Source organism: Sciurus carolinensis, chromosome 1 (assembly GCF_902686445.1).
Source record: "Sciurus carolinensis chromosome 1, mSciCar1.2, whole genome shotgun sequence".
NCBI classification, from domain to species: Eukaryota; Metazoa; Chordata; class Mammalia; order Rodentia; family Sciuridae; genus Sciurus; species Sciurus carolinensis.
The window spans coordinates 39,789,998-39,807,114 of NC_062213.1; the positions used below are offsets into that span (position 1 = coordinate 39,789,998).

The 17,117-nt window shown below is 35.0% G+C and overlaps 1 protein-coding gene across 1 annotated transcript in view; it reads left to right on the forward strand.

The window, feature by feature from the left end:
• Stk3 (serine/threonine kinase 3) overlaps positions 1-17,117 on the forward strand; it is a 315,784-nt gene that overhangs the window by 83,665 nt on the left and 215,002 nt on the right. The window contains 2 exon segments of the mRNA XM_047563286.1: positions 11,103-11,267; positions 11,770-11,937. Coding sequence (XP_047419242.1) covers positions 11,103-11,267; positions 11,770-11,937 — 333 coding nt within the window.

Consider the following 17,117-nt stretch of genomic DNA (forward strand, 5'->3'; position numbering starts at 1 on the left):
GCACTCTACCGACTGAGCTATCTCCCCAGCCCCAGTATTGTTTAATCTTAAGGAATAAAAAATGTACTTAATTTTCCAGAAAATGTAAATTTAACTCCTTGAATGGCAAATCTTGAATTTTAATTATGTTTGATGGAACTTTTTAAAAATGGTCAGCACAATTATTTGTACTTTCTTTTTGGTACTGTGCATTGAACTCAGAGGCACTCAACTACTGAACTTTATCTTCAGCCCCAGCAGCCCCCACTTTTTAAAAAATATTTTGAGACAGGACCTTGCTAAGTTGCTGAGCCTGGGTTTCAACTTGCCACCCTCCTCCTGCCTTAACCTCCCAAGTCACTGGGATTATAGGTGTGTGCCACCATACCAAGCTAATTATTTGTATTTCTATCCTGTGTGCAACTTTCTCCTCTCTCACCTTTTAATTATAAAAAATTAAGGAAAAAAATTAAGCACCTTGTAAAAAACTCAAATAGTAGAAAAGAGAAAGTTAATGTTGCCACACTCACTTCTTTACTTCCTTGAGATCATGTCAATTAATTTCTTATGAGTTCTTTCAGCTCCTTTGTATGTATATCTTGTTTTAAACAAGAGAGTCATACTTATGTGTGAAATTGTATACTTTGCCTTTTTCTAAACTTATGATATACTTTATACACCTTTTTATGCCAGTATGTATATTTTTAACTGAGTCATTTTTTCCCAGTCTCTAGATAAAATGAGTTCCAACTTTTTACTTTTTGTTATTAAAATTCCTGAAACTTTTATATGTATGTATGGGCATATTTGTGTCATTCTTTGGATACATTCTGAGAAATGAAATTACTAAGTCAAAGGCATAATCATTTTTAATAATAGTTTTCCTGTGGGTCTGCAAGGGTGCTACTTCATATATGATTATTTTAGGAGTAGGACAATTTTATTTGTGGTAAAATATCATAGATAGACTCCAGTATTCAGCTTACTTAAATTATGCAAGAGATATGAATTTTGCTTTTGGTACCTTTCCAATGCTTCTTTGACTTTTTCTAATTTTGTTTAATATGTTTTTTAAAAATTAATCCTACTGAAGAACTTTCCCTTAGAATTCTAAGCAAGGTTGTGAGACCTATTAGCTACCACTACTACTATAGTTACTCCTATTATTACTCTAAGTTAATATTGTATACTCCTTTAATTTTTCTCTTTTTAGTTATGGTTTTGAGTTTACTGTCAGAGTTGTCTTTCCAAAAGTTCTTATATGATCTCGTTATCTTTCCATTTGAAAATTTATAGGTGTATAAATAGTTTGTCCTTACCCTCACTTCCCATTTTGCCCTGTTTATCCATACACATTACATCGAAACCCAAAGAGTTATTCACTTCAGGTATTCAACTTCATATATTTTTATTCCCATTGCCTTTGCATAGGATGATATTTCCTTCCCTCTTTGGCCACTTAATAAATTTTGTTCATTCTTCAAGAGTTGGCTCAGAAGTCACCTCCTCCTCTCCAAAGTGGGGAGAATGGTGAGGTAATATTGTTAAGACTGAGCTGGGCATGGTGGTGCATGCCTGTAATTCCACCAGCTCAGGAGGCTGAGGTAAAGCCTCCACGAGTTAAAAGCCATCCTCAGCAGAAGCACGGTACTAAGCAACTCAGTCAGTGGTTGAGTGTCCCTGAGTTCAATCCTCAGTACCCCCCCCCCCAAAAAAAAAAATAGAAAGAAAAAGATTGTTAAGGCTGGCCAGACCTGTACCATTTGTGTTGGAGGTTTTATCAGATGGGCTGGATTTTTTATTTTAAGAGTACTGATTCTGATGCACTTATAGCTTCAAGAACCACTGTCCTGTAGTGTTGTTGTAGTTCATCTTGTTTTTTAAGGCGTCAATAGCATTGTAATGATTTATGCTTTTCTCATTCCACAAAACTCTGAGCATGATGAAGACAGCAACAGTGTAACAGGCTTTCAGTAAATTTTCTTTGGTGCCTACTTTCTATGGTTGCGTTTGCGTATTAAATAAAATGATACATGTAGAGTGGTTGATAGTAGTAACTCAGTAAACTCAATAACTTTTGTTAGCACTGGATAGATAAATTCTGACTTGGGGAATATGGGGTGATTTCTTGAAAGAAATGAGATTTGGTTCAGGCCTTAAAAGACCATGTAAGGATTATATTGGTGAGTTTTAATCCAACAGTTTTTATAGAGTCATTATAAGAATGAAACTTAAAATTTTTTAGAGTCATTATAAGAATGAAACTTAAAATTTTTAAATAAAATACCCATCTGTCTGTGATACTTGAAAAGGGGAACTATCTGTTGTATCCTTACCTAATAGGTACTAAAGGTAGAATTAACACATTGTTTTATATGCATAAATAAATATGTCAGAAAGGTAGGGTTTTAGCTAAGATTGTCAACTACTCACTTTTAGAAAATTTAAATTCTATTAAAATTAAAAATTAAAAAAAATTCTGTTAAAAATGTAATTGTATAGGAACTTACAAAACCTTCACTTCTGTTCATTTTTACTGACCTAAAAACATTAAGGCAGTCTGTATACCTTAAACCTGTTGTGCATGTGCCCTTGAGACAAGTTGGTGGGTGCAATTTTATCAAAACCATATACACAGTGACATATTAAATGTATCATATTATTATACTAATCATATGACTCTAGAAACAAAAGTAACGAGAGGACTAGATTCTATCAAAACCATCTTTTTGTTTTTGTGCAATGAAATTCTTTTTAAATTTGCCAGAGAATTCATACTAGTATTGAAACCAGATGTAGACTTCCGTCTTTTAATGTATTAGCTCAGCTATGAAAGTCTTATTTTCATCCCTGATTGCTGAGTATTTCATTCATGGTTTACAATCTCTTTACCATTCTCTTTCTCTCTCTTTTATAAAAGAGACTATAAAATGTGATTCAAGTGATCTTAAAATGATATTGTCCATTTGTATAGGGACAGAAATGAAATTAAACCTATAATGTATTGAGAAAAACCTAATTAAATCTGTAAGTGAAGTGCTGTTGATAAAAGTTTTCATTTGATTCTTGACATATTATTTAAAGGACTGTTAACTGTGGCTTGAGAATGGATTTTAGAACCAAAATCTTCCATTACCTCCTTCCATTGAAACAGATCCTTTTTCATGTTTTATTTCCCAACTGTTTTCAGTATAAACCTGATTATTTTCAAGTAGTTGAACATGGACCTGTTTGAACTGACGAAACTCTGATATAATTGAAAAAGTTAGTACTTTTAAGTTTTATGTAGTAGTGGGAAGAAATAGTTTCCAAATAAAAATCTAGCTACTTTTGGTGATTGACTCTGTTTACATGTAAATGAAATTTGTTGAAACAACTAGATATTATTTGAAAACAAATCTCCATTTATTTAGTAAAATGACTGTCCATTTCTTTATTTTTTGGTCAACATGTATCTAACATGAAATAAACATGACATAAACATCTAGATAAGGGCCCCCTTTGTAGTTTTCTCTAAAAAAATATGTGTTCCTGTCTCACTCCACTCTCCTCCACTAGTGACACAGTACTTGAGGAGTGACTTAAATCTTGATATGGATATTGTTCTTGTCTAAAGTTCATTCAGTTCCCTTATATTTAGAGGCTAGGCAAGAATTTATCCTCCAAATTTTCAAGATTTATCTGCATTTTGGTACTACAGGACTGAAATTTGACCCATTATTTTCTACCATTTTCCTCATCTTAATGAAAGAAGAAAATGGCCTTACTGGTTTCTAAGTATCATTTTATGAATTTTACATTTCTGATTTTCAGTTCATTCTTTGAGTTAGTATATTTGTAGTCTTCCCTTTCTCTGGATACTGTTTTACTTTTCTTATCCAAAGTCTTGAGTTTTTTTTTTTTTTTTTTTTTTCTCATTACCAGGGATTGAACCCAGGGGTGCTTAATCACTGAGCCACATCCCCAACCCTTTTTTATTTTAAGGCAGGGTCTTGCTAAGTTATTAGGGCATTGCTAAATTGGTGAGGCTGCTTTGAACTTGTGATCCTCCTGCCTCAGCCTCACCACTGGGATTAAAGGGGTATGTCACCATGCCTGGCAGTTTTAGTTTTAATGCTGCTTCTTTCCTTCCTTGAATAATTGTCCTTCTTTGTGATTCCATTTCCCTTTGAAAGTGCTTTTTGTAATAGTTTGAGTTTATGTCATTCCTACTAGATGGAAACCCCTCAAGGTTAGGTTAAAGTTTTTTTTTTTTTTTCTTCCTTATTTAGTGTACAATAGGTGCTAGGTAAATGATTTTTTAGTGAACAGATGTTTTGTAGGTTTTTTTTTTTTAAGTAAACACTCGTTCATTCTTAGGTCACTTTTACACATGGTTTACAATCTTTTTGTCACCACATATGTGCTGTTATTCTTAACATTGTGACCCATATGGGATAATTTATAATTGGAACTCCATTTTTTAATTTGCTTTTCTTTGATAATTAGTGTTCATTTTCCATGTATGTTAACTGTCTCCTTGTTAGATTTGTGAATCATATATTCCTTTCATTGGTCTGCTTATTTATTGGGATTTGATTGTTTTTCCGAAGTATGCAAGCTCTTTATGATCTAAATAAATCTGTACATTTAAATATCTTACTGTGTTTACTGTGATTATTTTGCTAAACCTATATTTTAAGGTAGACAAACCTAATAAATTTCCATAATATTTTGTTTACTTTTTTATTAGAAACTATTCTTCCTGCCTTGTGATTTGAAACCTACTTTGATTTTCTATTTTTACTTAAATATCTTTAAAAGTCATTGATCTATATATTTGTATTAGTGGGATTTAACATCTGTTTTTGATACATTACTTATAAAGACACTCATAATGTGTTTAGGATTACTTTTTAGACCAGGTAAGTGTGCTTATTTGAAGGATATAGTAACAGGTATACCTGTCTTGTTTAACTGATGTCATTTTTAATAAATTTTAATGCTGAGGTAGAGCAGGCACTCTGTCTGATATTCAGGGCTTGTAGTTTTTACTTTTTGTGTATGGATCTTGTTAACCATAGGTGGCTGTTCAGATTGATTAATGTTATGATTGGCAGCTATTCTGATTAGACATTTGCTTTACTGATTGTCAAACATTTTGATATCACCCTTGGAACAAGCCCCTTTTTAATTTTGAGTCAGTTCATACATTCATGTTTGTGACATCTGGGAATGGTGTGACAAAGGAGTATGACTGCAGAAGACTTGTGGGCTTTGCCACTTATTGTTTATATGACATCTGACAGACTATGTAATTTCTCTGAATTTGTTTCCTCATCTATAAAAAGGATAATAATGTTCGTGCTTGCCTATTTGAGTAATTGTGAAATCACCTAAAATACGTGTTATAAACTATTGTCTAAAGACAGAATTACCCCAGTTAACTTGGGAGGCAGAGGTAGGCAACTTATCAAAACCCTGTCTCAAAAAAGGAGCTAGGGATATGATAGAATTCAATGGTGGAGCGCTTACCTAGCAAGACAAAATTATAACAAATTTAGTAAAGATCTAAATTGGCTTTATTTGGAATTCTAGAATCAGACAGTACTTCATTCTATAAAATAAATTGAATATTCCAATGAGCAAAGCAGAAGAGATTGGTTTTGTAAAGAAAGAAAGGCTGGAAAAAGTAGAAACAAAAAACGGAAGGCAGCTTGATTTTTTTCAAAGTTACTTTCCTTGTAGCTGAGCATGGTGGTGCATACGTGTAATTGCAGGAGGATCACAAGTTTCAGGCCAGCCTGGACAATTCAGCAAGATGCTGTCTCAAAATAAAATGAAAAGAACTGGGGATGTAACTCAGTGGTAGAGTTCCTGCTTAGCATGGTTGAGGCCCTGGCTTTAGCCCCCAGTACTGGAAAAAAATTTCTTTCCTCATAAAGCATGAAGAGGGAAACAGAATAATAGAGAAATAACTAGTTAACATCAGGTTACTTTTTTGTAAGGATTAAAGCAGAGAGAATCTTCATTATCATGTTATTTGAAACTGGTCCATTTAGGAAACTTGACTGCTATCTGTCATTCTACTGGTTTCTAAGAATGTCAGATAAGAATTTTAGTTTCAGTTTGATGACTTATAACTTTTTTATGAGTTACTCCATTTGAAATTTTATTACTGTGTATTTAGGTCTAGTGCAGGAGCTCTGTCTAAAATAATGGCCTCTATAATTTTTAATTTATACTCTAAAGTAAAAATTTAAGAGAATATAAGCTTCCATGTTGTAGAAAATATTCACTTATTATAATGATTTTTATTGAGAGGTAGAAACTTTTCAGAATTGAAGTCAAAATTTTGTGTAAAGATGCCTAGATACATTTTTGAGCCTTAACATTAAAAAAAAAATTTTTTTTTTTTTGTTGCTATGGTGGTGGGAATTGAACCCAGGGCCTTGCACATGCTAGGCAAGTGCTCCACCACTGAACCACATTCCCAGCCCCCAAATGGGTCTTTAAAATAATACTGTACTACAAATAATTTTTACTATTTATGTACTAGTGTAAAGGATGGCTTATTCTGTCATTTTTGATTAGAAGAGGATATGAAATGAGTAAGAAGAAAGTGACTCCTTAAAGCAGGGGAAGGATTTATTACTAACAGGAGAAAAGCATAATGGAATTTGCTACAGGTCTACCTTCTTCCACTTTTAATGTTTGTAGCCATATTTAGGCCAGGCTTTCTTGTATTCTTGTAAGCTTTATGAGGACAGGGACTGTCAGTTTCCTTCATCACTGTATACCCAGCATTTTCAATAATATTTGTACAGTAGAGCCCAGGCAAGTAGGTATTTGTTGAATGAACAAAAAGATTGATATCCAAATGAGCATGAATTTATTTAGTTGTTAAGAATGGACTGCTTTCACGTGAAAATCTTTTGTTAATGTCTTATAGAACCATAGAATTGGAATGAACCTTTTAAATCATCTAGCAAAGCCAGACAGTTTGTGAATCAGTATAAGATCTCTGGCAAGTCTTTTTTAAGTATGTGATTTTTTTCCAGGGAAATCAGACAGATCTTGAGATCCTGAAGTACACTGGATCTATTTAATTCTGAACTTTCTCTAGTGTAGCTCCAAATTAAGACTTACAGGAGCAGAGATAACAAATCAGAGAGTTAATGGAGCATTAGTTACATTTACTGATTGGAAATTCTGTACTGTTGAGAGGATAAAAATTGAAGTCTAGATAACCAGAAAGGTCATCACTGAAGTAATTAAACAGGACATAGTTTTATTGACTGATAAACATCCCATGCTCTTTAATTTTTAGGCAGTTAGTGGTGGGTAGGGAGAGAGACCGAAACCCAGACACTTATGTAGCTTTACCACTTTGCACATCTTCTGCAGTGATACAGTGTATGACCCTAAATAACATTCCTACCTCCAAATCACAGGCCTTGGTTGTTAACAACTAATTTAGTAGGATTGGGAACATCACATGTAAGAATATGTAACAATAGCTGGGCACAGTGGTGCACACCTGTAATCCCAGCAGCTCAGGAGGCTGAGATAGGAGGATTATGAGTTCAAAGCCAGCCTCAGCAAAAGCAAGGCTCTAAGCAACTCAGTGATAACCTGTCTCTAAATAAAATACAAAATATACAAAATAGGGCTGGGAATGTTGGTCAGTGGTTGAGTGCCTCTGAATTCAATCCCCAGTACCAAAGAAAAAAAAAGAACATGTAACAAGAAATCCCATCATTTTGTACAACTATAATGCCCCAGTAAAACATGGAAAAAAACCAACCAAACAAAAAGATTGGGAACATCAGATTGTCATCTGAGAAGAGCTATTCCAGAAAGAGGGTCCCGAGGAATTCCCAGAAAAACACGGAACTTGACATATATGACAGAAAAGAATTTCGGCACGTGTCGGTAGCGGCACAGATTTATTTAGGGAGAGCAAGGAATACATATTCAAGGAAGAATGCCAGTTCTCTTGAGAGTGGAGACTGTTTTTGGGGGGGTTCCTCGCTCCTCTTGAAACTTGGTGAAGGGTGAGTATGGGATGCTACGTAGGGATAACATCAGTCTGGTGGTTACAGGCTAGTTTATTGTGCTCTGGTCATTCTGAGAGTCTTTAGGCTGATGTGGTATCCATTATCTGATCAGGAGAGAGTGCTGGAAAGTCTCCTAAGTTATAGTGTTCTTAAAATACCATATCTTTCTTTGCTTTATCTGTTTTTTGGTGAACTAACAGTGCACAAGGTAGATTTACTGATTTCCTAGAAAATTGGGAGTGACTGGCCTTGTATTAGAAACTAAGATTAAAATTATATTTCCTTGTCCTTAATGTCTTTTTACTTTTTAAAGAAAATTGCTCCTGCTCCAGGATACCTTCTTGTATCAACCTTCTTGTATCAACAAGTCTATATCCACTCATTCACTCCTTATTGAATGCTAACTGTATGCCAGGCATGTTCATGTTCATCAGTGAACAAAACAAAGATCCTTGCTCTTGTTGGCCCTTTCCTAATGCAGTGCTGTCCAATAGAAACAACATGAGTCACATGTAAAATTTCTAGTAGTCACATTTAAAAGGAAAAAAAAAAACACTTGTGAAATTAATTTTAATAAAGCATTATGTATTACTGTATATCAATATGATATAATATGAAATAATATGATTTTAATGTATTAAACACTAGTCTTTTATAATTAATATTAGTCAACATTAATATTAAAACAATATGTAACAAACTTAAAAGGGAATTAGTTACAAATTATTAGTAAGATATCTAACATTCTCTTTTTTCTATTAAGCCTTGATCTTTGATGTATATTTTACCTTTATGTCTTATTTCAATTTTTAGGAATCATGTATAGTTAGTGGCTACTGACTGATAGACTTTAGAGCATAGCGTGCACTTTCTGTGGATCATCAAGTCAGACCATCTCATCTGAGATAGAGAAAAGTTCCTGCCAGTACCAGAATTTTCAAATAATCCAGACTCCTTACAGCTGGTGAAAACCTTACTTGACTTGGCCCTTATTTATCTGGTTTTCTTGCCTAATTGCTCTGGCTAGAAATACCTAGTACTGTGTTTGATAGATGTGGTGAAAATAGGCATCCTTGCCTTGTTTCTGATCTTTGAAGAAAACCTTTCAGTCTTTTGTTCACTGTAGGGTTTTTATATATGGATTTTATTATGTTGAGATAATGTAGTTTTCTTCTATTTCCAGTTTTTTGTGTGTTTTTATTGTGAAAGGACCTTAAATTTAGTCAAATGATTTTTCTGTTATCAGTTGAGATGATCTTGTGGTTTCTTTTCCTTTGTTTTGGCAAGGTGCTGTACTACATTGTTTAAATTTTGTATGTTGCACCATCCTTATATTCTAGGAATATATTTCATTTGGTCCTGGTGTATAATCCTTTACTTTCCTACTTAATTGCATTTGCCAATATTTTGTTGAAGATTTTTGCATCAGTGTTCATAAAGGATATTGGTGGTAGTTTTCTTATAGTAGCTTTTTTGGGATAATAGGAGTTTTAGAAGTGTTCCTTCCTCCTTAATTTTTTGGAAAGTTTTGAGAAGTTGAGAAATTGAATCAAGGAATTTTTACCCCTGCCTCCTGTCTTTTAGTGTAGAATGTTGTGTTCCTGGATAGCCATTTACATGATTGGCTTCTTCATATTGTTTAGATCTCAGTAAAAATGTCTTTCCTGGGAGTGTAACTCAGTGGTACAGTGTGTTCTTATCATATGTGAGGCACTGGGTTGGATCCCCAGCACTCTGCCCCTACCCATTAGAAAACAACGACATCCCCCAGCCTCCGGCCAAACCAACAACAACAGAAATTCAGGTTTTCTTGTATATCTAATCTAAAGTAGCTTCTTAGTTATTTTTACTTAGTTCTCAGAAATTTTATTACTTTCTTAGCAATTATCACTGATCTTTTCTTGTGTTAATATGTTTTCTATCAAATTATGCCTTTCTATGTACACAGAATATAAGTTTCATGAGAATAGTCCTTGTCATTTGGGGTGTTTATGGTTGTTTAATTATATGGTCATAATTGAGTAAGTCATTGAACATTGGTGATACTCATAAGTCAGGGGATGGGGCTGAAATTTCTAACCCTCTAATCACAAGGTGGTTTTCTTTGGCAGCTGTCTCTCCTCTGAAGTTACATGGGGGCCCTCAAGAGTCACTTCCTTAGCATAAACTCTGTGAGGTTGAAAGGAACATATTAGGAATAATAAAAAGTAGTGCTTTCATCCCTATCATTCAGCTAATTCCAAGGTGTTTAGAAACTCCTGTGACAGGAACCTGGAAAGAAGACCAAATGTTTTATTATCATTTCATAATATCTTACTACTTTAGAGGATTGTTGTAAGGATAAATGAGACAATGCACGCAGAACTCCTAGCAATTCTTGGTACAAATAGCAGTGGCTCCATTACTAAAACAGTCCAGAATGTTTTCCTTCCCTCCCACCTCCCTTTCTCCACCTTCTCTCTTGTTTCCTTATGATGCCTTCATTTATATTTCCAGTTTCCTAATCTTTCTCTGACAGTTTCACTTTTGAGCTTTTAGTATTAGGTCAGAAGTCCAGGACTTAGATGAGGGACTGGAAGCAGGAGGGGTGGCATTGGTGTAAGTGCTTCCTGCAGGAGGCTTGCAACACTATTTCCTTTCCTTGGTGTACAGCTATTGGTCTTCATTTTCTTCAAGAATTGCAGGCATCAGAGAGAGGAGTGTCTGAACTTGCCTTTTCAGGACAGCTAACTACAGTAATGCCACCCAAGTGTTAGACAACATGTGAAATAGTGATTTCTTATGGTCATGCTGATTTTGGGGATTTTTTTTTGCTTTATGAATGACATTGGTAATTTTTTTTCTTTTTTTCCCCTTTTGTTTTTCAAAATTGGGAATTTTATAGAAAATTTTGATCATCCTTTTATCAGTAAAATGTGTTACGAGCATAGTGAAGGATGTGGAAGAGGTTCTTGATTATTTTCTCTTTAGCTTTCTAGTAGAGGTTTAATGGCCATTAGAAAGAAATACTTGTTACTTGTGCTCTCTGGTAAGAGTTTATCTAACATGGTATTTCAATATAGTTTTTAAAATATTCCTTTCCAGTTAACAGAAGATGAAATTGCAACCATTCTAAAATCTACATTGAAAGGATTAGAATATTTACACTTCATGAGAAAAATACACAGAGATATAAAGGCTGGAAATATTCTCCTTAATACAGAAGGACATGCAAAATTGGCAGATTTTGGAGTGGCTGGTCAGTTAACAGTAAGTTGACTTTAATACTTTTGTAAACATTTGTTTATTGGTTGAGGCTTGATTGTAACTAAACTTTGATAACTTTTGAGGTGTCTGGAAAGAAATGTGTAACTTCATTTTTCTTGTGGAGGAGCCATAACTGAGCCAAATTGTAAATTTACAATTTAAGGGATAGTGAATAGGAAAATACATCTTGTCATCATAATGTTTAAGTGTTGTAAAAGGGAAGCTACATTATTTCCCTTGGCACATTGGTTTTTGTAGTTTTTATTGTCATAATACTATCTTCAATGACTGTCTTTAATGAAGTGGAGAAAAGTTACTTGGTTATTTCAGAATTTAAAATTCCTAAATATATCATTGCTATAACTAGTTGAGGTTTTAGGAAAATAGTCTATTTCCCATAGAATTTGACACTAGATTTCAACATTTTAACATGAATATTTAAAGAATATGTATAGATTTCCTTTGTGTTTTGTAGTAGTATTCATATCTATATAATGTATTGCAGGATACAATGGCAAAACGCAATACTGTGATAGGAACTCCATTTTGGATGGCCCCTGAGGTAATTCAAGAAATAGGATATAACTGTGTGGCTGATATCTGGTCCCTTGGCATCACTTCTATAGAAATGGCTGAAGGAAAACCACCTTATGCTGATATACATCCCATGAGGGTAAGAAAATTATAGTTTGTTAATTATGTCAACCTTGCAAGTGTTTCAGTGTTGCAATGCATACGCAGAATAAGTAAATATTAAATAAATAAGTTCATTTGAGTTTAGATTCTGTGCAAAATGTAGTAAAATTATCTGTCAAATATTGGTGACTGTTAATTTCTCTTCCCCTTGTATTCTTTTTTTTTTTACAGTGCCAGGAATTGAACCTAGGGTCACTTCAACCACTGAGCCACATCCCTAGTCCTTTGTATTTTGTGAGACAGGGTCTCACTAAGTTGCTTAGGGCCTCACAAAATTGCTGAGGCTGACTTTGAACTTGTGATTGTCCTGCCTCAGACTTGCTAGTTGCTGGGATTATAGGTGTGCCACCATGCTGGCTCCCTTGCATTCTTATTTTCTTTTTTTTAATTTAAAAAAAAAAATTGTAATTTTTTTTTTTTTTTTTTTTTTTAGATATACATTGTAGTAGAGTGTCACCTGCATTGTTAATTGTGAGAAAAGAACTACGGACTAGTCATATCTGTACAATCACTATTTTTTCCCCCAGAAGTAATCCGGGAAACCCTTGTTTTTCAATAGTAAAAAGGGTTGGGAAACAGTTTTCTACCCACTCTGTAGTTCTACTTGTTTATGTTTTTCTTTTTTCCCTTATCTTCTTTAGTCTGTGACTAAATATTATTATTGATATTATTGAAATCCCAGTTTCTAATATTACTATCTACCTTTAAGGGAATTAAGTATATTTCTTTAGCTAGTACTTGCTGAGAAAATAGAATTCCTTTTTTGAACACTTCTATATGCTCCTATGAATTCCTTTTGGAGGATATGCCTTGCTTATTCAAATCTGATTTCCTATGCTTTGAAAGGGTTCCTAATGACATTTTCTTTTCTAGATTTATTATGTGAATTTCAATTCTTATAGATAAGTACATTTCTTTGTAAATTTATTGCCCTCTAGTGGCTATAGTTACCCCAATAAGGATATAGGAATGAAAATTGGAAGAATGTATATCGTGTATGTGTTTGTGGAAGATGATAGGGCGACTGGAGAAATGTGTGAAGTAAATAGATGGAAGGAAAAAATAATGCAGTATTTTAAAATATCTGAAGAGGAATAAATTGGAATTATGTCTGCTATTGTTATTCATTAAATTTTAATAAGATAAGTATATTATACTGAAAGTATCTGTATGCCATATTGAGACATTTTACAGAAATAATTCTTTGAGTAATACAGTTGTATACATCTTCTCTGTATATATAAATTTATTTTGCTGAAATAAAGATAGCATCAATTCTTTATTTGGAAATAACATAAATAGCAAGATCAGCATAGAAACAGGGACACAAATTCTCTTTTCTAATCATTATTTATTAAGATATTTGTAGGGTGACCCTCAAATGAGTTATATCTGAGATTAAAGCAGTAAGGATTACTAAATTATCCAAGGCCAAGTTTCAGAGCTGGAATTTAATATAGATCTTATATTATTGCTTTTCTGCCCCTCCCTATGTAAATCTTAAAGTTTTAAACAAATATTTTATCATGTTAAATTTGACTTTGCACTAGTCCCTGGTTTATAGCAAAGAATTGAAATACATGGCTTTGCTTCTAGAGTCTTAAATATAAGAGTTTGAATTCATACATATGAAATAGTAATTATACCTGAAAACAGTATTTTTCTTTAAACAAATATACATAAGTTGTATATATTGCAAACTTCCTAGGATGCCTTGCTCACTTTTTAAAAATTAATTTAAATTCTACCAATTTTTCAAGTCCCAATGCAGATTTTGTTTATACAGAGCCTTCCTTGACAGCTACCACCCAAGTAGACTTCTCTTTTTCCTCATAATTTGTATATAGGTCCTTTTTGACTCTACGGTTCTTTGCATAGTTTATCAAGTGTTGCCTTGTGCATTTCCAAACACACATAGTTTTAGGTTCCTGTTGAAATGATGTTGTCATTATTTAACTTTTCTCATGTTTGTGAGCTCTTTCACAGTTTAGAGTATTGAACTAGATAGTATTGAACTATTTAGAGTGTTGGGAAGCTTTTAAGATCTAATTTTTTCAAAATTTGAATCTTCACTTGAAAGCTCAAATTTTTTTGTGTGTGTATACATATATATATTTTAATTGTAGATGGACAAAATACCTCTTTTTTTATTTATTTTTATGTGGTGCTGAGGATTGAACCCAGTACCTCACATGCGCTAGGTGAGTTCTAACTGCTGAGCCACAACCCCAACCTCTGAAAGCTCAAATTTAGCATTGGCAACAAGTACTTTTTGTTGTTTTACTTGAAATGACAGACTTACTTGGTTCATTTTTGAGAAAATGTCTGTCACATACTCAAGTCCTGGTAATGCTAGTTTTTTTTTTTTTTTTTAAATGGTGTTCCTTGAAAAAAGAGTTGTACCTTAATTAGCTTGCAGTTTAGTCACAAAGTGCTTTTTCTTTCTTTCTTTCTTTTTCTTTCTTCTTTAATCTTTATTTCATGACTTCTGTAATGGTTTAGCAACTCTTTCTGGCAGTGCTGGGAATTGAACTCAGGTCTTTACACATGCTAGGCAAATGCTGTGTCACTGAGCTACGTCTTTACCACACAAGGTGCTTTTTTCTTGGGATGATTATTGTTCTTTGGTATTCAGAGAAGTGTTCCATGTGTATTTATCATTTTGTCACAAATATATTAAAAAGACATATTCACAGGTGGAAATTTAATGAGATTAATAATCTTTAATGTTTCATCAGGGTTTGCAGTAGTTTGGTGGTGAATACCCTTGACCCATAAAAGAGAGAACTAAGAGAGGAAAAAAGGATTATTGAAGGCACAGCTAAAATTGGACATTGAGGAATTATACTGATACCAATCTTAGTTCCTTGACCTTCTGGCAGCACTCAGCTGTGGAGTGTAGTGCATCTTGGTCTTGATATCCAGATTTAGGTTTTAATGAATGACTTTCTTGGAAGGATGGGACTATGAAGAATTTAAGGATGCTGTTGAGTAGTTTAGGTACCAGTGAGTTACAGTCTGGAGAGAGAGAGGAGAGTAGAAAGAAATGGAGAAACCAAGGAGCTAGAGTAGGATTCTAAACTGATTAAATTATAATCTCAATCTTTTCAGTGAGGTTAGAGAGCAGATAAAGGGGTAGTTAAGGTGTGAAATCTGGTAGGATAAGAAAATGTGATTAGTGAGTGAAATATGGAAAATTTCCTATTTTCATTAAATTTTTTTTAGTATAATAGCTTTGTGAAAGAAGTATTAAAATCTTCATTTAATGGGTAGATAAAATTAAATGGATATTTAAAGTACTGCATTATTTGTTGAGATGACATAGCCTGTTAATAGCAACACTGAGATATAAACTCAGGCCAGTCCATGTTCTTTCCTATCGCGTCCCCTCTGGCCGCAGAGAGAGACACGACAAATGTCTGAAGCTTTGGAAGTTTATTGTGCACAGTTCCTTTCCTACGCTTCTCTTACCCCTAGCTTCTGCGCACTCCCAGCTTCCCTTTTCCCAGCTTCTTCCACTCCCGCGTACTCCCTCCTTCCAGCTCAGCTCCCGCCGCCGCCGCCGCTTCTTCCATTCCGTTCCCTTTCCCCCTCGCTCTCCCACCCACCAGGCTTATATACACTTCAATCAATCAGGGGAGAGTACACGAGATAAACGTGGACAGCTGCAGGCGCGGGATGGGTACACGAGGGGGCATGCTCTAGTCACATCGTTAACTAGCCAATCATTGGAATTTGCTGGTTGTTTACTGTATAGCTGGCCGCTTTTGGCTCAGCGTCAGGCGCCATCTTGACCACGCCCAAGGCTGGGGTTCCCGGGAACCCCCACAGATCCCCCTTCTTTAATATTAAACTAAGGCTCGGGATCGTGTCTGTCTTAGGCTGAGTGGTCAGCATATGTCCTTACCCGTCATCAGAGCCTGCAGAGCATGCTGCAGCTCCTGTCTTAGGTCGGTACACAGCCACCTCCTTCATTACCCGTCTTTGACTACCGATCCAGCATCAAGAGCCATACTAATGGGGGGCTGTCAGCCTTTAGGGCGGTCATGGCCTGATGAAAGATAATTTGATCTCTCTATTGGCTAGCTTGCAGATGCATGCCAAAACGAATGAAGAGAAGAAGGCCAAGGCAGAGGAGTACCACCATAGCTCCTAAGCTTGCCCGCTGTTTGACAAATCTATAAACAGAAGAGGAACCTTATAGCCATATTAAATACAGAAACAATATACGTCCCAATGGAGTTACAATACGGGTAACACAAAGCAGCTCTCAGGGAATAAACGCATCCCAGTCCCAAAAGTTCTTGCAAGGTATCCACTTGTTCTTATAGAGTCCATTCTCTGATAGAGTCTCTATGGTCTGTAAGGCTGCAGCTGCATTCTCGGCCGAATGATCGTTGTTATGGTTGTGTCAATGCTGCTACTGCAAGGACTGTGGTGGCAATGATCACGGCTGTTGCAATGTCAAAGCCTCTCCTGCTTCTTGATAATAGCACTGGCAATTCTATATCTGCAACAGAAACTAGGACTGGTAGGAAGATAGAAATGTGCAAATTGCACGGATGACAAAAGAATCATTCCAGTATTGTGAAAGATAGCACACAGTTAGTGAACAGTTAAGAGGTATTATTAGAAATGTTAGTTGGTAGAAACATAAAAGGGAGGAAATACACAAGCTGACGTAGGAGGAAAAGCAATATCACAGCTAGGGTCAGCAGAACGAGTTGCTCTACTCTGGGTCTGATTTGTAGTATGATTCCAACGGCAAAGTACAGAAATTCCTCCTGTTAAAGCAAAGAAAGGCTAGAAATATCCTTGTCACCAAAAACAGCACGACCTGAAAAATCATCAGTAGAATTGACAGACTTGTAGAGAAATTGGTGAAAAACAAGAAAAGGAAGGATAAAAAATATGTTAGTCAGAAATGAAAAATATGGCCAGGCTAACAATGGCCCATAGGTTCCGGGTTTGCCTTTCCGTCTGAGTTTTCGTTATTGGAGGAAGGCTCAGACTCGCCATTGTGAAGAGGAGCAGCATCATTTGCATGCTGTAAAACTCTGATTAGCCTTTCTGGAATCCAGACTGGAGTCTGTTGATCCTGTGGGAAAATACAAACAGACCCTCGGACCCAACGAAGGACTGGATCCGGTCCTTTCC